The sequence below is a fragment of the Physeter macrocephalus genome, chromosome 12 (assembly GCF_002837175.3).
Source record: "Physeter macrocephalus isolate SW-GA chromosome 12, ASM283717v5, whole genome shotgun sequence".
In the NCBI taxonomy this organism is placed as follows: domain Eukaryota; kingdom Metazoa; phylum Chordata; class Mammalia; order Artiodactyla; family Physeteridae; genus Physeter; species Physeter macrocephalus.
In genome coordinates, this window is record NC_041225.1 from 59,940,723 (window position 1) to 59,957,482 (window position 16,760).

The window sequence follows — 16,760 nt, forward strand, 5'->3', positions numbered from 1 at the left end:
AGGCTCAGCGGCCATGGCTCACGGGCCCAGCCACTCCGCGGCATGTGGGATCTTCCTGGACCGGGGCACGAACCCGTGTCCCCTGCATCAGCAGGCGGACTCTCAACCACTGCGCCACCAGGGAAGCCCGAACCAAGGTTTTCTAGACAAATTGTATCCGTGTGTCCCAAACACAATCAGATGAAAAGTGAGACCCTGTGCCAAGCAATTAGGGTATTTCGGTTTGCAGCCACGCACTGTGGTGCTGTGTCCTGGTCACCAGTGTGGTGAAGAGCAAGGCTCTGAGCACAGCTGTTTCAACATGGCCGACGATGCAGACAAAGACTTAGCTATCTGACAATAAATATTCCCTATGTTTGCTTAGCTCTTTTGTACCTGCATACCCATTACTCACCATGTCCTTCCCCACCCTCACCAATTTCACATTTTGGAGCTTCCAACCTTACAGATATAAACTGAAGCCCAAAGAAGTTCGAGGCCACACATCTCTGGTTAGTAGTTGAGCAGGTGCCAGAACCCAGACCTACTACCCGCGAGTGCACCCTGCCTCCCTCAACCTCAGGGAGGTGCGTTCACAGCTAGAGGCTTTTCCACTCACCCAGTGCCTCTCCAAGTGACCCTCCCTGTGGTCACCCAGGAACAGAGGGCCTTTGGGCTGGTGAGGGTCCCTTCCGGCTCAAGGGGGAATAAGCTCCTGAACGTGCGTGGGAAGCTATTTCCAGAGGCCTGCAGGCCAGTCCAGTCGCTGAGGAAGCCTGGGCATCACTGGCAGCTGAGGGGAAGGATGACAGTGAGGCTTCGGAGGGTCTCTCTCAAATCCGCTCCCTTGGCCCATTCACGTGAGACCTGCCCACGTGCCCCACAAGCTTTCCTAGGGTCAGCCCGAAGCTGGCCACATGGGACAAACGCACCAAGGCTAAGTCAGCTCAGTATGAGGACAGAGAAGCAGGAAGCCAAGTGGGGCCTCAAGAAGTGCTCCCGCCAGGTCTGTGTGCCGCCTGAAAGCCTGTCCCCAAGTTACTGACTTGAGTTAAAGGCACTGCCTCCAGAAGATCACTACTGAAAAACAGTTGTACTACCCAGAAGAATTAACTTATTTACACATTAGCACTTGGTAACATGGGAGCATGGTTTGTTGGTCATATCAAGTGGCAGTCAGCCACCTGAGAGTGGATTTCTGAGGAAAGGGGATCTAGAATAGCAAAGTTTTGATGGCAATAAGGTCTAGTGCATGGTGCCCTATCCAAGGAGGGCAGCTCCTGAGAGAGGGCCTTGGACAGCTCAAGGGCCTGGGGTTGTGGTATTTTCTGTGAGGATGATCAGGCTGCAGCAGAGGAAGCAAGAGAATCAAGAGGCAGAAAACAAATTTGCTATTTATTGAATACATCCCTAATTTGGGCTATCTTCGGAGCCAGACACATCTGTCAAGTAGGAAGAAGTCACTTGCCCCCTTGTGTCTATTTTCCTGTCTACAGATAGTGGTTTGGATTAGATCCTGTTTTGAAATAGGGAGTCAGGGTGCTCTTTGGAGTCCCTTTTGGGGCTCCCAATGGCTGAGAAGCTATGTGGGTGGGCCTCCAGGCCCCCATCTCAACTTGCAACATATTTGCCATCTCTATTATCTTGAACATCTTGAACTTCCACTTAAGCTTCTGTTTGAAGAAAGGATTCCACTGGATTAGATGATCTCTAAATTCCCTTTCCTGCTATAAACGCTGTGGTTCTACGGTCTTCTTAGCAATGTTGAACAGACAATAGCCATGAAGTCTGAAATGCACACAAGCGGCATCTCTATTCCCAACACTAGCTGCCCAGGCAGGCAACAGGGGCCTCCAAGTGCCAGACAGAGCTGGTGGATTGCTACTAGGGAGCTTTTGTTAACCTCCAGGAGATTTTGTCGATCCCTGAGAGACGCTGGAAAGATTTAACACACCCCTCAGTGTATCTCATGAGCATGGAGACAGCAGCCTATTTACCAGTGTAAGCCTGAGCTTACTGACTTCCTCTTAACTCTTGGATCAGATCCAAATTCCTCTGGCTGACATTTAAGGCCTGCCACAACTGGTCTCTTATCAAATCTTGCACTGCTCTCCAAACACACCATGTCTTTTCCAGCTCTAATCCCCCACTGGCCCACATGCAAATACCTTCTCCAACAGTGTGCCACTGTACGTACTGTCCACCACCTTGATATGCTCTTTTCCCACCACTTTTGGCATTTCCAAATCACACCCATGCTCTAAGACCCTGCTCAAATACCTAACTCCCCTAGAAAGCCTTCCCTGGCTGTCCCAGTCCACATTCTTTTTTGAATTCTTATACTTATTATATGTACTACAGAGTTAGAATTCTACATGAATGTCATTGTTGGTTGTTTCACATGGATAAGCTCTTTTCAACTAGACTGGATCATAGCTAAACTTTGACAATAATAGAGACTTAATTATATATGCCTAGGTGGTCCCCACGGTGCAGAGCACTGTACTAAGATTCCTTCCTTTGTACTTGGGCAATGAGACCTTCACAACTGACTTAGCAACATAGGCTCTATACCAGTATAACTTCATTCATTCTCCAATCTATGAAAATTAACCTTCTCTAACAATTAAATCTCACCTAGTCTTTAAAGACTTCTCCCTTCTCCAAGACATCCTTGACATCCCAACCCCCACTAGCTGGCTCCTGTGATACAGTCTGACCTCATTCCAGCATTTACTAAATTCTTACTTGTTTACAGTTACTTAAATCCACACCTGTCTTATTCACTTGGTTTTTGAAATAGGGACAATATCATTCATCTCTGTATTCCCCACTGTGCCTGTGACACTGCTTTGTACTGTTTGTGAATCTGAGCTGGCTTGGATTCATTGGGAATGGCTCAGTGAAGGTAACCAAGGTGTTGATTTACGCAAAAGATGAAGCATGTCACGTGCTAAGGAAAAAAAAAAAATCCCACTATATTAGAGTTTTACATAATACTGTGAAAATGTGCTGAGGCCATTTAAAGCCTGCATCCCTTGCAAGCCGGGCAATGACAACACTGCCCAAATCTTCCAACAACAATACCCCAGGAAGCCAACAGCTACAAGTGGAGCAAGACAGATATTTCTGAGCCCTTTATCAAACTAATTACTACCTCTAGGTTAGGTCTGCAGATTTCTATATTTAAAAGTAGAAAGTTGGGGGTTGAATTCTTGATGTGCAGTTGAATAAACAAACTATATTTCTCACTGCAATATGAAGAAGCTTTGATCTTGGGCAGCTTATTCAAAGGCACCGTTTAATATACTGATCATTTCTGACTGCTTTTACCTGACTAGTTTCCAAAAGCTTAGTCTGTCAACAAGAAGTATATCCTATATTCTCAAGCTTCACTTCTCAACCAGCTTATTCTTTTAAGACATGACATATTTTTAAAAGGAACATCTAATGAAGAAAATGTTTTGCACCTTGTCCATTGCTTTGGGTTGAAATGTGCTAACTTAATGTCTCTCTGTTTTTAAAAATACAAACAGGATCTCATCCTGAGATATCATGACCTTGAACATTCCTGAGAAGTCTGAAAGGGAAGTGAACAAATGTCAACAAGCTTGGGTCTAAAATACACCAACTTCATTTCTCTCATCATTCAAATATGTGTGAGGCTCAGAGAGACTTTGAATAGGCTGAGCTGGGGAATTAAAGAGGGGTCCTGATGAGAATCTCCCTCCGCAATAAAATCTGGGGGTTGAAAGAAAAGCAATTAAAAAGGGGGCAGGGGAGTACTGGGGAAACTTTTATTTTGAAAAAAAGAAAAAGAGCTTAGAAGAAACAAACCAAAAGCAAACCCAACCCCCAGCAATGCCTGGAAACTTGCTATGTAAGTAACCATCCCTGTTAAGGCTTGCTTCCCTTAAAGTTTTGGCAGGGACCACAAATGATAGCCTTAAAATGCCACGTGATCATCTGAATATTTTAACAACCCATCTCGACTGGATTCATTTCAGCAGCATGGGAATGAAACGCAACCTGCAGCTGTGGCAAAGGGCTGGGGCCCCTCGGAGCAGTTGTGAAAGAAGGACCTCTTGCCTGGGGAGAGGACTGGTCCAGAAGGCACGAGGGATTTGGGAAGGGCTAAGGGACAGTGGGAAAATGGAATCAGACCTAAATCCCAGGATTTCTGCCTGGGAAGTGTAGTCTCTCGTGTGAATAAATCTGGTGGTTAGAAAATAACTGCTGTCTTCAGCTGTAAAGCAAAACAGAACCCTAAACCAGGACTTCTGCAGCTAGCCACAGAACCCCCTGTGGCAGAACTGGGATTGCCACACAAAAGCCAGCCCTAGCTTTGTCTCTATAAGCATATTTTCCTTATGTATTTAAATCCCAGGCCTTCCAGGTTCACACCACCTCAGCTTAGTGGGGGGACCAGTAAGAAGTAGAGAAAATGGGGAGAGCACATGAGAGTATGGCTAACGGGGTGGACAGGGAAGGAAGTACTAGGGAGATGGAGAAGCGCATGGAGGAGTGACAAGGGGGTGTCAGGAGCACTGATGGGGAAGCTGTATAGGGAAGTGCATGGATCATACAGCTAATACTTTTTGCAAGTAAGAATTAACTTGGGGTAACAAATCATTAGATCCAGCACAAAGAGGTAGGCCTTCAACAAACATAAGCTCCCTCCATCATCTCTTCCCTCCATCAGCACTGTTTTATTCAAAAATTTATTTCCCAAGGTTGATCTCCTAGTAACCTTGGGACCTGTTCTTGTATTCTTGAGAGCCTGTTTTTCTCACCAGAATATCAGACTGTTATTCTTCAAAATGATAAATATCCACTGCATGCCAACAAAGCCTGGGTCCTACCCCAGGCACTGAGTCCACTGGGATGGCTGCCAGGACAAGGGAGTGTGGACTTCCCATAGAGAGCACTGGGGCCATGCGGTCCCCCTCGGTGCAGGTCATTCCAGGTGGATGGAGGAAGAATTCTGGGCTGGCCCCTTCAGGAGCCTCACCCTCTCCCATGGCTCCAAGCTCCAGACACAAGCCCTGAGAATGAGTGTGTGAAGGTGGGAGTATTTCAAGGGGCGGGGTGGAGCTGGGTGCTCACAGGGGCCGACTCTCTGACCCCTGGCCCTCAAATACTGTCTCAGAACCAGCAGCATTGGAATCACCTTGAAGCTTGTCAGAAAAGCAGGATCTCAGTCTCCACCCCAGAGCTACTGAAGGAAAGTCTTCATTCTAAGGGGTCCCCCAGGTGATTCATGAGCAGGTCTGAGAAGCACTGTTCTAGAAAATGCTTCAGTTGTCACCATTCAAAGCCCTGACGTAAAAACACTGGATAGATGGAAGCAATGTGGTCCAGCGGAAAGAACCCGATGAGGAGCAGGGAGTTAAGCGCTCCACAAATGTTAGCTGTTGTCAGGTAGTTGTTACACCCTGGTCAGCTGTGTGAAAATGGGCAAATCCCCCGACCTCTCTGAGTTGAACTTTCCCATATGCATGGGGATGGGAGTGGACTACAGCAAACTTTATGATTCTTTCCAGGTCCAAAGTTCTAGATCTATGATTCTATTTGACAAGACTCTGTTTTGTCGCCCTCTCTACACTAAAGTAGGGGGTTTTAATAAGCAGTTGCTATATTTAATATAGCCTGGTATACAGCAGGGCTTAATAAATATTTGTTGAATGAATGCGAAATAAACTTGAGTGGCCGGTAATGGAACAATGGTAAGGTAAACTTAATGGCTGATTATTGAGGTGACAAAAATATGCTACCTTTAACAAATGATGTTTTCAAAGATATTTTTCTTAATACAAAACCAGGCAAAAAGCATTTTACTTTTGGCAACGCGTAGATAGTAAAAGTAGAAAGCAAAGCAAAAAAAAAAAAAAAAAAAATTATTACAAGAAGTCAGGACAATAACCTTAGAGGAATGATAGAGTACAAAGAGTTTTTTTAATGTTTGTTATTAAAAAATTTTTTTTAATTGTGATAAAATATGCATAATATAAAATTTACCATCTTAACCATTTTAAGTGTGCCGTTTAGGAGTGTTAAGCACATTCACATGGGTGTACCACCAATTTCCAGAACTCTTTTCATCCTGTAAAACTAAAACTCTATTAGTTGAACACTACTTCCCTTCCCCCAGCCCCTGGTAACCACCATTCTACTTTCTGAGTCTCTGAATCTGACTACCCAGGAACCTCACATAAGTGGAATCATATAGCATTTGTCTTTCTGTCATTGGCTTATTTCACTTTGCATAATGTGCTCAAGGTTCCTCCATGTGGTACTGTGTGTTAGAATTTCCCTCATTTTTAAGGCTTAATAATATTCTATTGTCCATATATACCACATTTGTTTATCCATTCATCCATCAACGGACACTTGGGTTACTTCTACTTCTTGGCTATTGTGACTAATGCAACTAGAACATGTACAAATATCTCTTCAAGATTCTGCTTTCAATTAATTTGGGTCTATACCCAGAAGTGGAATTGCTAGATCATATGGTAATTCTATTTTTAATTTTTTTGAGGAAACACCATACGATTTTCCATAGCAGCTGCACCATAAAGAGTTTTCAATAAGAGCAAATGCTTTCACGATACTGTTAAATGGAAAAAGTAAGCTATAACTTACATATATACAGCATAATCTCAACTACATTAAAAAAGCATAGGAAGAAAGATGAAGTAAATAACATGAAACTGTTAACCAATAACAGTGGTTTCGACTAGATGTTGGTAAGAGTAGACTTATATTCTCTTCTTTTCCCTAATTTTCTATGATGAGCACAAACTACACTGACAGTCAAGAAAAAAATGTGAAAAAAATTCAGTAGGTCACATTTTTCTTCTTGGTCATCACATCATCCATTGCATGTTATCTGATAGTCCATTAAGTTTACCACATTTACTAAAAGGACACACACACACACACACACACACACACACACACACACACACAGAGGTTTTTCTTTTTATAAACAAAGGAGACGCTAGATAACCGAATTGATTTCTGAAAAATTTTAAGCCCCAAATAACTGTAATTCCAACTCTCAATCAAAGTAAATAAATCTTTTCTCCTCTTTCTCTTACTTGACAGGGCTTTTAAAAAGTCCTTCCTATTCAGGCTGGGCCTGTGATCCAGCTGGGACAGAAGAGCTGGAATCTGTACATAGCGAGGGCAGCAGACAGGGCCTCAAGCGGGGCTGTACTGACCTTCTCTTCCATGGCGCCCACAGCCAGCCTCGCCAGGCCACCAGCTGACCCCTAGTCTCACTCAGTTTCTGGCCTGGGTCAGCTTAGTTCTCCTTCAGTAGTTGGTAAACTGCCTTTGCACCGGGAGAGAGACAGTAAACTGGATTGAGGAGAGAGGGATGGAGGGAAAAGGGGAAGGAAGGGACTTGAAGGATTAACGAGCTGATTTCCATAAAGGCTTTGACATCTTGGAATGAAAAGCGGCCTGTAAGAGCAGAAGCCCAGTCCCCTACTCAGGCCACGTTGCCAGCTGGCCGTTCATCACCAAAAATTCCCCAACAAATCCATGGCTATTGCTTAATCACCTCATATAAATCCCTATTAATCTTGCAAAGTCAAAACACAAATATATGACAAAAGTCTTTATTTTACATGCCCTCAATTTCGGGGTTAAAATTTTAAAAACGGAACTGGTCATCCAATGGCTCCAATGTACTTTTTTTTTTAAACCCCTTTTTGGGGAATAAATAAATGACATCCTCACTAATGTTTTTGTACACACTGGATTGAATAAACTCAAGCTAATGATCAACATAGATTGAAGAAGGAAAAAGGTGTCAGTGCTAAAATTTAAACCGACTTTTTTTTTTTTTTTTTTTTCAATAACATTGACATTTCAAGCTATACACGAAAGATACAGAAAATCCTTAGTAGGCACAAAAGAACATTTATTCCTCTTTCTTTCATAAATTTCTATGGACATAAAGGAGCCTCTTCAGCAGCCAAATTTGGAATGTTCTGCATTGTAATGCTTTTCAGGGGAAAAGAATGTGAGAATGTAAGTCAGGGCTTGGCTTTGAGAAGGGCCCACCAGGACCCATAAGTGGCTCATCTGAGCATGGGGCTCCCAGTGCAGACAAACTCCTTCTGGGACAACACTCTCTGAGGACCTCAAGGGCAGGGCAGGCGTGCAACAGGCTGAGGCTTCATCACTTATAGCTGATTCTATACCTTCCTATTCAGGAAACTCAAAGTTATCCTGCCAGTGACGTGGATAATCCAGAAAAACTGACACGTGGCTTTGGGATACATTGTGTTCTGGCCATGTGTTTTCCTTTCAAACTCTATTCCAGGCTCTGAACACATCCTGCTTAATATGGTAAAAGTGTGCTGGGGAGCAAGAGGAAGCCTGGTGTTATAGACCACCCACGAAGTGTAAAGTTCACACTTGGATAATAAAGAGTTGACTGTACTGGAAACATAAAAGTGGCTTTCCTGGACTCTGGGCAAAGAAGGTGGAAACCCAGTGAATTTCAGTGATTCATGCCTTTGTTTTCTAGGGCTGGAAAATCATGGAGGAAAATCAGAGAATGGGGGGGAAGGGTGGATGCAGACAATAATGAAAAGACTGATTAGAAAACTGCAATCTTCTAAGTGCAATTAGAAGGCCAGGAGGACTTCTCCAGCTAAAGAGGGGGCTGATGGCAGCTTTGTCATCCATCATAGGGAACTGCACAACATGAAGGTCCATTCAGATGGCTGGCCTATTACTCTATCTCCTCCTTCCCAGCCAACAAGAAGGAGTTGACTCAGGAAGCCAACAGATGATGAATTTCTATAAGACCCATCGAGGGGTAGCAAACTAAGGGGGCAGAAATTCCTTCCTCATAGAACTTTAAGAACAGGAGATTCAGATTCTGTCTTGGGGCAGTCTGGCTGGAAGCAGGGGTTTCAACAGGATCGTTTCCCTGACTTCCTGATTCCCAGAAATAATAGCTACGAGGACCAGGCCTACTAATTGGTAAACAGATGAGAGCACAAATATGATCACAATTCCTTGTTCTCTCAAAAAAGGCATCTGGGGAAGTTGTCTAAAAGCCACACAGAAGGCAAATGATACTAGGCTCAGGGGAGCAGTTTATGGTCACTGAACTCCTGTTCTCTAAATAAAAGAGAGAAAACAAAAAACGTACTAAAAATGAGAGGCTAACCATTAACCATCACTTTACTGGCATTTCAGATACTAGAGAACTTCCCCATCAATATCTCTGGCCAAAGATACAGGTGTTTAGACAAACATGGAGACTCACATCTCTACCCACTGAGAAATTCTTCACTGGGTTGCTTCCCTTTCACCATGTGGCCTCCATGTATCTCCTCAGCCCCATTCTCTGCTACACATACCTTATACTTTAGGTTTCAGAAGATCTAACTTCCTTCTAGTTCTCCACACTCACCATGACATTTCATATTGCTATGTCTTTGCCTATGACATTCCCTGAGCCTGGAACACCCCCTCCCTGCCCTGGTCACTTGGCAAAATTCCCAACTCTTGAAGGCATCCACCCTCCCAACCCCGGGCTACTCCTGTACCTACTAGTATACATTTGTTATCATACTCACCATATTCGATGAAAATTATTTATTCACACATCTTCTCACCTCCTGGATGGGAGCTCCCTGAAGCCAGGACGAATTCGTTCTATATATTTGCATCCCTACATCTCCTAACACAGCAGCTGTCGTGTAGCCTATGCTCGCTCACAAGACTTTGTTGAATTACACTGATTTGTGGGTCTCACACTAACCATTGCTTGTCTTGCCATATAAGATGGGAGCCCAACAAAAGTGAACAAAAGCACATTTTTTGAAAAATAATAAAGAGGCTGTTATGTTAGACAACCAACATACTAATTATCAATCAAAGGCAATATACCACAGCATGGAATGTGGTAGCCTATGGGCCTCTGCTGGACCCCCCTCTCCCGGAATCACAGAGGATGTAGCAGGGGGTGGGAGGCCCTTGCAGTAACACAGATTTTGAACAGAGTGTTACAGAGAGGACTCCTTGTGTATTCGAGAGAAATTGAGAAATGCTTTTTGCTCCATCTTTCACACGGTAAATGTTCTAAGTTTCAGAAAAAACTAACAATGGCAAGGATGAAAAAAAGAAAAAAATACATATCCACTCTCCTTTGCCTTGCTTATTCAAGCTTCTCTACTACCTACCCAAAAAGGCAACTTGCATGTCTTTTTCTTATTCACCCGCTCTGGGCCCCTCTGCACCTGCTCAAGTCTAACATCAATCTCTCATCTTTGAGCTGCAATGGTACCTGATAATTTGTACCACATGACTTAGTCAATTACTGCCTTTCATTGTTAGGATATTTAACACAGGGCTGGGCACACAGCAGGTATTCATAAAAACAAGCTGATTGGTGGACAGATAAAAAGCCATATTACATGCCCCCGAGCCACACAGCAGTTTTAGAAAAATTGTCAAGAAAATATTTTTCTTTCTTTACCACAACCCGAAGTTCAAAAAAGATAAATACTCCAATAAGTTTAGAAGACTCATGCCAGTGACTTTTAAAACTCCCACAACTAGAAACAGCATTTCTCCAATGTATTCCTAACCCCTGATAACTCCGTGCTCATGTGGGGCTTTAACATACCTCTTGGCCAGCCAGACTTTGGCTTTAGTACAAACAGCGACGTCAGCCAGCTCCTGCTGAAAGTATGTATTCATTCTGTATTTGGAGTCTGAGAAGGCTTGTAACAAATGAAAAACCTAAACCAAAAAAAGAGAAAAAGGAATATCCTGCTGTGAAAATATATTTTTCCTAAATGTCCAGTTCCTCCCTTTTAGGTTTCCTTAAAACATTCCCCTCAAAGAAAACAGACACCTGCAAAACGTGGCTCTGGTCTCTTTGCAGAAAAATCATGTTGGTCTTGGAGGACGCAGCAAGTGGCGAAAAACCAGCGTCTTTCACCTGTACCTGTGCTCTGGGTTCCTCGCACAAGTCCAAAACATGAAGATTACTCTGTGACCAGTCATTAGATGCCAAGAGCTTATTAGTTACAAACAACCTATAAATTGATTTTAGCAAAGAAATGCAAACATCTTTCTCTATCTTAGCAGTCTCATGTGGATAAAAAAAGTACTTTTTAAAGTCAAAATCTTACTACACAGGAAAAATCAAATGTCTGTGAGTCTAATCTGGTTTGGGGTTTATCACAACATGCTTAGCTGAAGAAGCAGGCTACAATGATGCTTGCCTTCGCAAATAGTGGACAGTGACGTCTGTAAACTATTTAGGTTCTTTAGATCTTCCCTGAGATGTCAGGAGCTGAGGGAGCACTGCGGACACACCCCACTTTCTTATTCTTGCATGACATTATATATCAGAATTAAGCAGAGAAAGACAAATCCTGTTCTATCTCTCTAGCTGCCTATATTTAGAACGAAGGCCACAATTCCAGCAAGCACGTGCCATAGGCCGTGTGTGTGTGTGTGTGCGCGCTGGCACGCGCACGTAAGTGTATCTTGGGTTCACTCAGTGATGACATCAACAAGGCCTTTGTGAGAAGTACAAACCTGCAGCAGAGAACAAAAGTGGACAAGGGCGTAAATGGGATCCACTGACCTTAGCCAGTGTCAAGGGAAAAGACATGTCAGAGAAATCCTTCAGTGCCCTTATCAAGGGGAGGAGGAGGGTGGAGCAAAGCAAGCACAGATAAACACATCAAGAACTTGGAAAGTCTATTTTAATAATCAGTTTGTTTTCTTTCCCTATTGTATCCTTTACCAGAGCTGCACATGATTCTTCCTAAGCAACAAGATTCAACTTTTTCTTCTCTCTCTCCTGTCTGTGAGGGACTTGAGAGTTAAATACAGAAGGAAGCAACGAGGAAAACCAAGAGGCCAAGATAAGAGATCCAGAGTCATCAGACTCTAAATGGGTATGAGCTGGTAGGTTTTCCTGGGTCAGAGATCTGCTATATGCTGAGCACCTATGGTTTAGAGAGTCAAAGGAAATTTTGATCACTTTATTTTATGTAACTGCTATTAAAAATCTTTTTTCTTCCTAAATAGAAGGAATTGTACAGGAGAAGGCACACAAGTCCCCATGTGGAGACTGCAAATGCTTTCTCTAATAATTGATCTGATATTTCAGAAGCAACCGATCAACTATCACTACTTCACCGCACTCCCCACAGGGACTCACACCACCCGTCGTGAAGTCTGGAGCAATGGGTCTGGCTGGGGCTTCTGTTCTTATGTGACGACTGCCGGAGTGAAAAGACTACCTCTCTCTGCCCGAATCCCCAGCGTCCTGAAAGAGCTGGCAAAGCCACTGGGCCTTGCTTTACTTTTCTCCACAGCTGCACAAAACCAACCACCCGGGCTTTTCATGGTGTCACAGGATTGTAATTAATCAGCAGACACCAGCAAAATACATGACTTTGGAATTTACTTGTAAAGAAAGCTGTGAGATTTTCAAACGCCTCTCATTTAGAAGCAATCACTTCAAAAATAACTCCTGATGGATGTTTAAACTTAGTCCTATATTTGCTCACCTTACTTGGCAAAAACAAGGCTGTTTTTGAAACGCTTGGTAGCTCTGGTTTATGAAAATCGGCCTACAAGTCCATCAATTCTGTCACCTTGGGCACAAACCAGACAACAATTGTGATCCTGGTTATTCACCAGGAACGGAAAGCGATCTATTTACATGGGACAAATGGAGGGGGAGGTACGCCTTAGAAGAACCTCGGTGGAAATAAGCACGTAGGAGACACAGAGCAATACAAGTGAAAGACAGGGTCAGAGAAGACAAGCAAAACAGGGGGCAGGGGAGGAGAAGGAGCAGAGAAGCCAGAGGGAGGGGAGAGGAGAAAAAAGGCTTATAAGTAAATGTATGAAACAGGTTACTATGTTTGAGATAACTTTTTCCTTCAAGATAATTAATGAAAATATTTGAAAATATGATTACCCTCATATGGCATTAAGAGTGCTGGGTTTGGGACTTCCCTGGCAGTCCAGTGGATGAGACTCTGCGCTTCCACGGCAGGGGGCACAGGTTCAATCCCTGGTCGGGGAACTGAGATCCCACAAGCCCCGCGGGGTGGCCAAAAAAAAAAGAGTGCTGGGTTTAATTCTCTCAAGAAAAATGAGGCCATCCTTTGCATGAAGTCCAGAAGTGAGGCCAGGCCCCTGGAACTCTGGTCCAAGGTCAGATCCGGGAGCTCCAGGCAGCTCCCAGGAAGGATCATTTGTCCATCAGCTCTGAAAGGACAGCAGGGGTGAGGCAGCTCCTCCTCCTTCCCCCCTTTCCTAAAGTTCTGGTCCAGAAGAACTTCTGGGCAAAGAGCATGGTCAAGCCCAGGCCTGGGATAATTTGGAAACAGCCTATAATACAGGACTGTCCTAAACCAAACACAGAGAAACTGAAGCTGCCAGACCTGAGGATGATGACTAACTGAGAACAGGAGAACTCTGAGAAGTTTACTGTCACTTTAGGTGTCTCAAATTTGCAACAGGATTCCAACATTCAGTCCAAAAATATTTATTAAACAACTATTATTACCAGGCACTGTCCTAGGGGCTGCAGCAGAGGACACATAGAATCCCTGCTCTCCTGCAGCTTACATTCTAGTTGCAGATAAACAGAAAACCAATCACTTCCCAGATGCTGCCTGGTCGGGATTTATAACCTGCACGATAGCATCGCCATCACTTTGCTCTTATGCGTGGCCTCACCCTTCACCACATCCAGTGCAGAGCAGGAATTCAACAAGCATTTGCTGAACTGATGTCGATATTTGATGCCCCTTCCTGTATTAACTCTGCCTTTAGGACACGCGCCCATGGGTTTGGTGAGCTGCTGTTGGTGCCAACCCCATGTTAGGAGCGGAAACACAGAGCTGAATAATACGCACTCCTCACTTCAGTGGATTCCTAACCCAGTAGATTCCTAATCCAGTGGGGAAAGCAGGGAGGCTGGATCAGTAGTAAGAGTGTAGCCCTGTGGGCGGGGCAGGGAGCACAGCCTTCGGAGCCAGGAGGACTTGGGTGGAAACCCAGTTCCTAGCTGTGGGGCTTTAGGCCACTTGTTCACCTCGGTTTCCTCGCAGTAAAGAGTATAATAATATCTACCTATCTGACAGGACTGTAGAGAGATTTCAAAGAATATATATGTAGAGTACTTGGCACACGCTCGGCACCTGATCAAAATGCTAGTTCTCTTTCTTTTTCTGTCTCCTCCCTCCCTTCCAGCCCCTATTCCAAAAATAAACAGAGACGGCTTTGCAGGAATATCATATTTGCAAATATGAGATTCATATTTGGCCTTGAAAAGAATCTTGCCAGAACTGGGGAAAGAATACGCAAGCAGAGGAAAGTGAATTATTAAAAATTGTTAAAGAGTATTAAAACATTGGTATTGCCAACGAAAAAAAAGTGAACCTTAAGGTAAACTATGGACTTTAGTTAATAATAATGTGTCAATATGGGTTCATTAATTGTAACAAACATACCACTCTAAATGCATGCTATTAGTAACAGCCAACTGGGGAGAGGGGGTGGGGAAGAGAGGAATAACATGGAAACTCTTTGTACTCACTTTTTCTATAAATCCAAAATTGTTCTAAAAAAACCCGTTAAGTAAAAGAAAAATATTGGGACTGCTCAGGGGACAGCAAATAGTTGCGTGTTACAAGAGCACAGCCAGGGTGTGTGTAGGGTAGCAGGAGACACAGCTGGAGAGAGGGGTCAAGTCAGACAAAGAAGGATCTCAAAGGCAGCATCGAGGGACGTACATTCTGTTCTGGAGACAGCAAAGACCTCCTCAGACAGAGCTCTTATGTGATCAGGTCTGTAATGTGGAAAGAAAAGGCCAGGGGCAGTGAGGCGGCTGGACCAGAAGGGGCAGGGTGAGTGAGACTACTGCCAGTCTAGACAAAAGGTGACGTTTGAAACTGGAGCCTGGAAACCAAGAAGAGCCCGTGGACCGAAAGTGGCTGCAGATGTTTCATCCGGCCTACAAAGTATTTTGAAATCGTCATTTATGAATTGGGAGGTTTCACGTCAGAATCACCCTGATGTCTAAACTCTTTTGAAAATGAGAAGATCTGACAATTTGATTCTGTGACACCGCCCCCCGCCGCCACACACACATTCCTCCCCAATCTAAACGATGGCAGCAGTGGAATACAGAGGAAAGGGTACATTTGAGAGATGTTTTGGAGGCTGAAGAAGCAGGACTTGGCAGCTGCTCTAGACCTGGAGTTGAGGGTCAGGAAAGAGACCTTCCCTCAGGCAGCTGGGGATCGAGGGCCATGCTTCAAGACAGGGATCACGAGAATATGCGGCAGGACTGGGAATGAGGGAGGGGGATTTAATGAGTTTGGTCAGGAATATCCATGTGACGCTTGTTAGGGTAATTTATCTTCCAAATCAGGAATTCTTTTGAGAGTGAAAAAGAGCTCTATTAATAATCACACTGGGACAGACCAAGACTGTTGGTGACCTCCAGCTATAGCAGGCCCCTTGGAGAAAGGTTAGAGTGGACTTAGGGGCATCTCCAGCAAAAAAAAAAAAAAAAAAAAAAAGACAACAGGAGAAAGCTTTATTGACTTAAAACAGCTGTGACCCCGTCAGAAAGAGACAAAAAGCACACAGAAAACAACCAAGTGCAAACCAACGTCATCACCCATGACTATCACAGGCCTGGGACTGCCCAGAGATGAGCTGGTCACACCTGCCCCGAGGAGGGGGTGGTCAGGAAGCAGCTAGAGTGGACTAAGACTTCTTGCCCCTGAGATGCAAGCCTTAATGAAACTCCGGGAGGATCTAAGAAAAGTCTGGAGAACAGTTAGCCTCTGCCCACCCCCTCCCCACTCTAAACACAGAGAGACTGAGGGGAGCCCCAAGCATCTGTGTAAAGCATGGGGTCCATCTTGGCAGCTTTGAATCTTAAAAGTGACTCCACAGACCAAATGTAATGCTCTTTGAATAAATGCCACAGGCCCAAAAAGAGTCCTGAGGCAGATCCCTGAAAAAACTTGTGCTGCACCAGTAAAATATGTCTGGTTTATGCTGCTGGACTAAAATAGTGACTTGTGTTAGACAAGATCAAGATGATATATGGCTGTTTGGGAATGCAACGCTGAGATGGGTTTTCCTCTTCACTAAGCATGGCTTCCAGGCAATTTTCCCCTTTATAAAATCAACAGCAGCTGAGCTCCAAAAACCAGCAGGGTCCAGCAATAACAGGACCAGGTTAGGCAGGCCATGCGAAAGGACAACCCCAATAAGAAAAGGGATGCTTATTTCAGAGGTCAGATATAAATGAGGTAAAGGTATCGTAATCAGGAATAATCCCGAACTCCGAAGATCAACAAATTTATCCCCTTTTGCAGCTGTACTTCCTTAAAAACAAAGTCTGGTCTTCTAGTGCAGCATGCAGACTGGGGGCGAACACTTCTGCCCCTATCACATTCAGCCGAGTATAAAATTTCTGTATCTGCTCTTCTGCCTCCTGGCCTTCTCCCCGGGCTGCTCCAACCCCCAAAGCTAAGTCAGAGCCACATTTTTCCAAGCCCAGTGTTTACACAGGATTTTATTTCGGCTGGTAAAACATCTGTATTTTTTCAGGGACTTAAATAAATGATCTATGCCGGGAATGTACAGTATAGGGTGATGTCAGGCCCCCTTTTCTTCTCAACTCGCTGGGCAGAACAGGCAAACATTGTTTCAGCCTGTAGCTGGGAATGCGAATATTTATCCTGTCG

General features: G+C 44.2%; 1 protein-coding gene across 5 annotated transcripts in view; it reads right to left on the reverse strand.

Moving 5' to 3' along the window:
* The window catches only part of THADA (THADA armadillo repeat containing), a 305,797-nt gene that overhangs the window by 64,538 nt on the left and 224,499 nt on the right, over positions 1-16,760 (reverse strand). For all 5 annotated transcript variants that reach the window (XM_007128982.4, XM_028496748.2, XM_007128981.4 and 2 more), the window contains one exon: positions 10,640-10,755. In XM_007128982.4, coding sequence (XP_007129044.2) covers positions 10,640-10,755 — 116 coding nt within the window. The remainder of the gene's footprint in view (positions 1-10,639; positions 10,756-16,760) is intronic.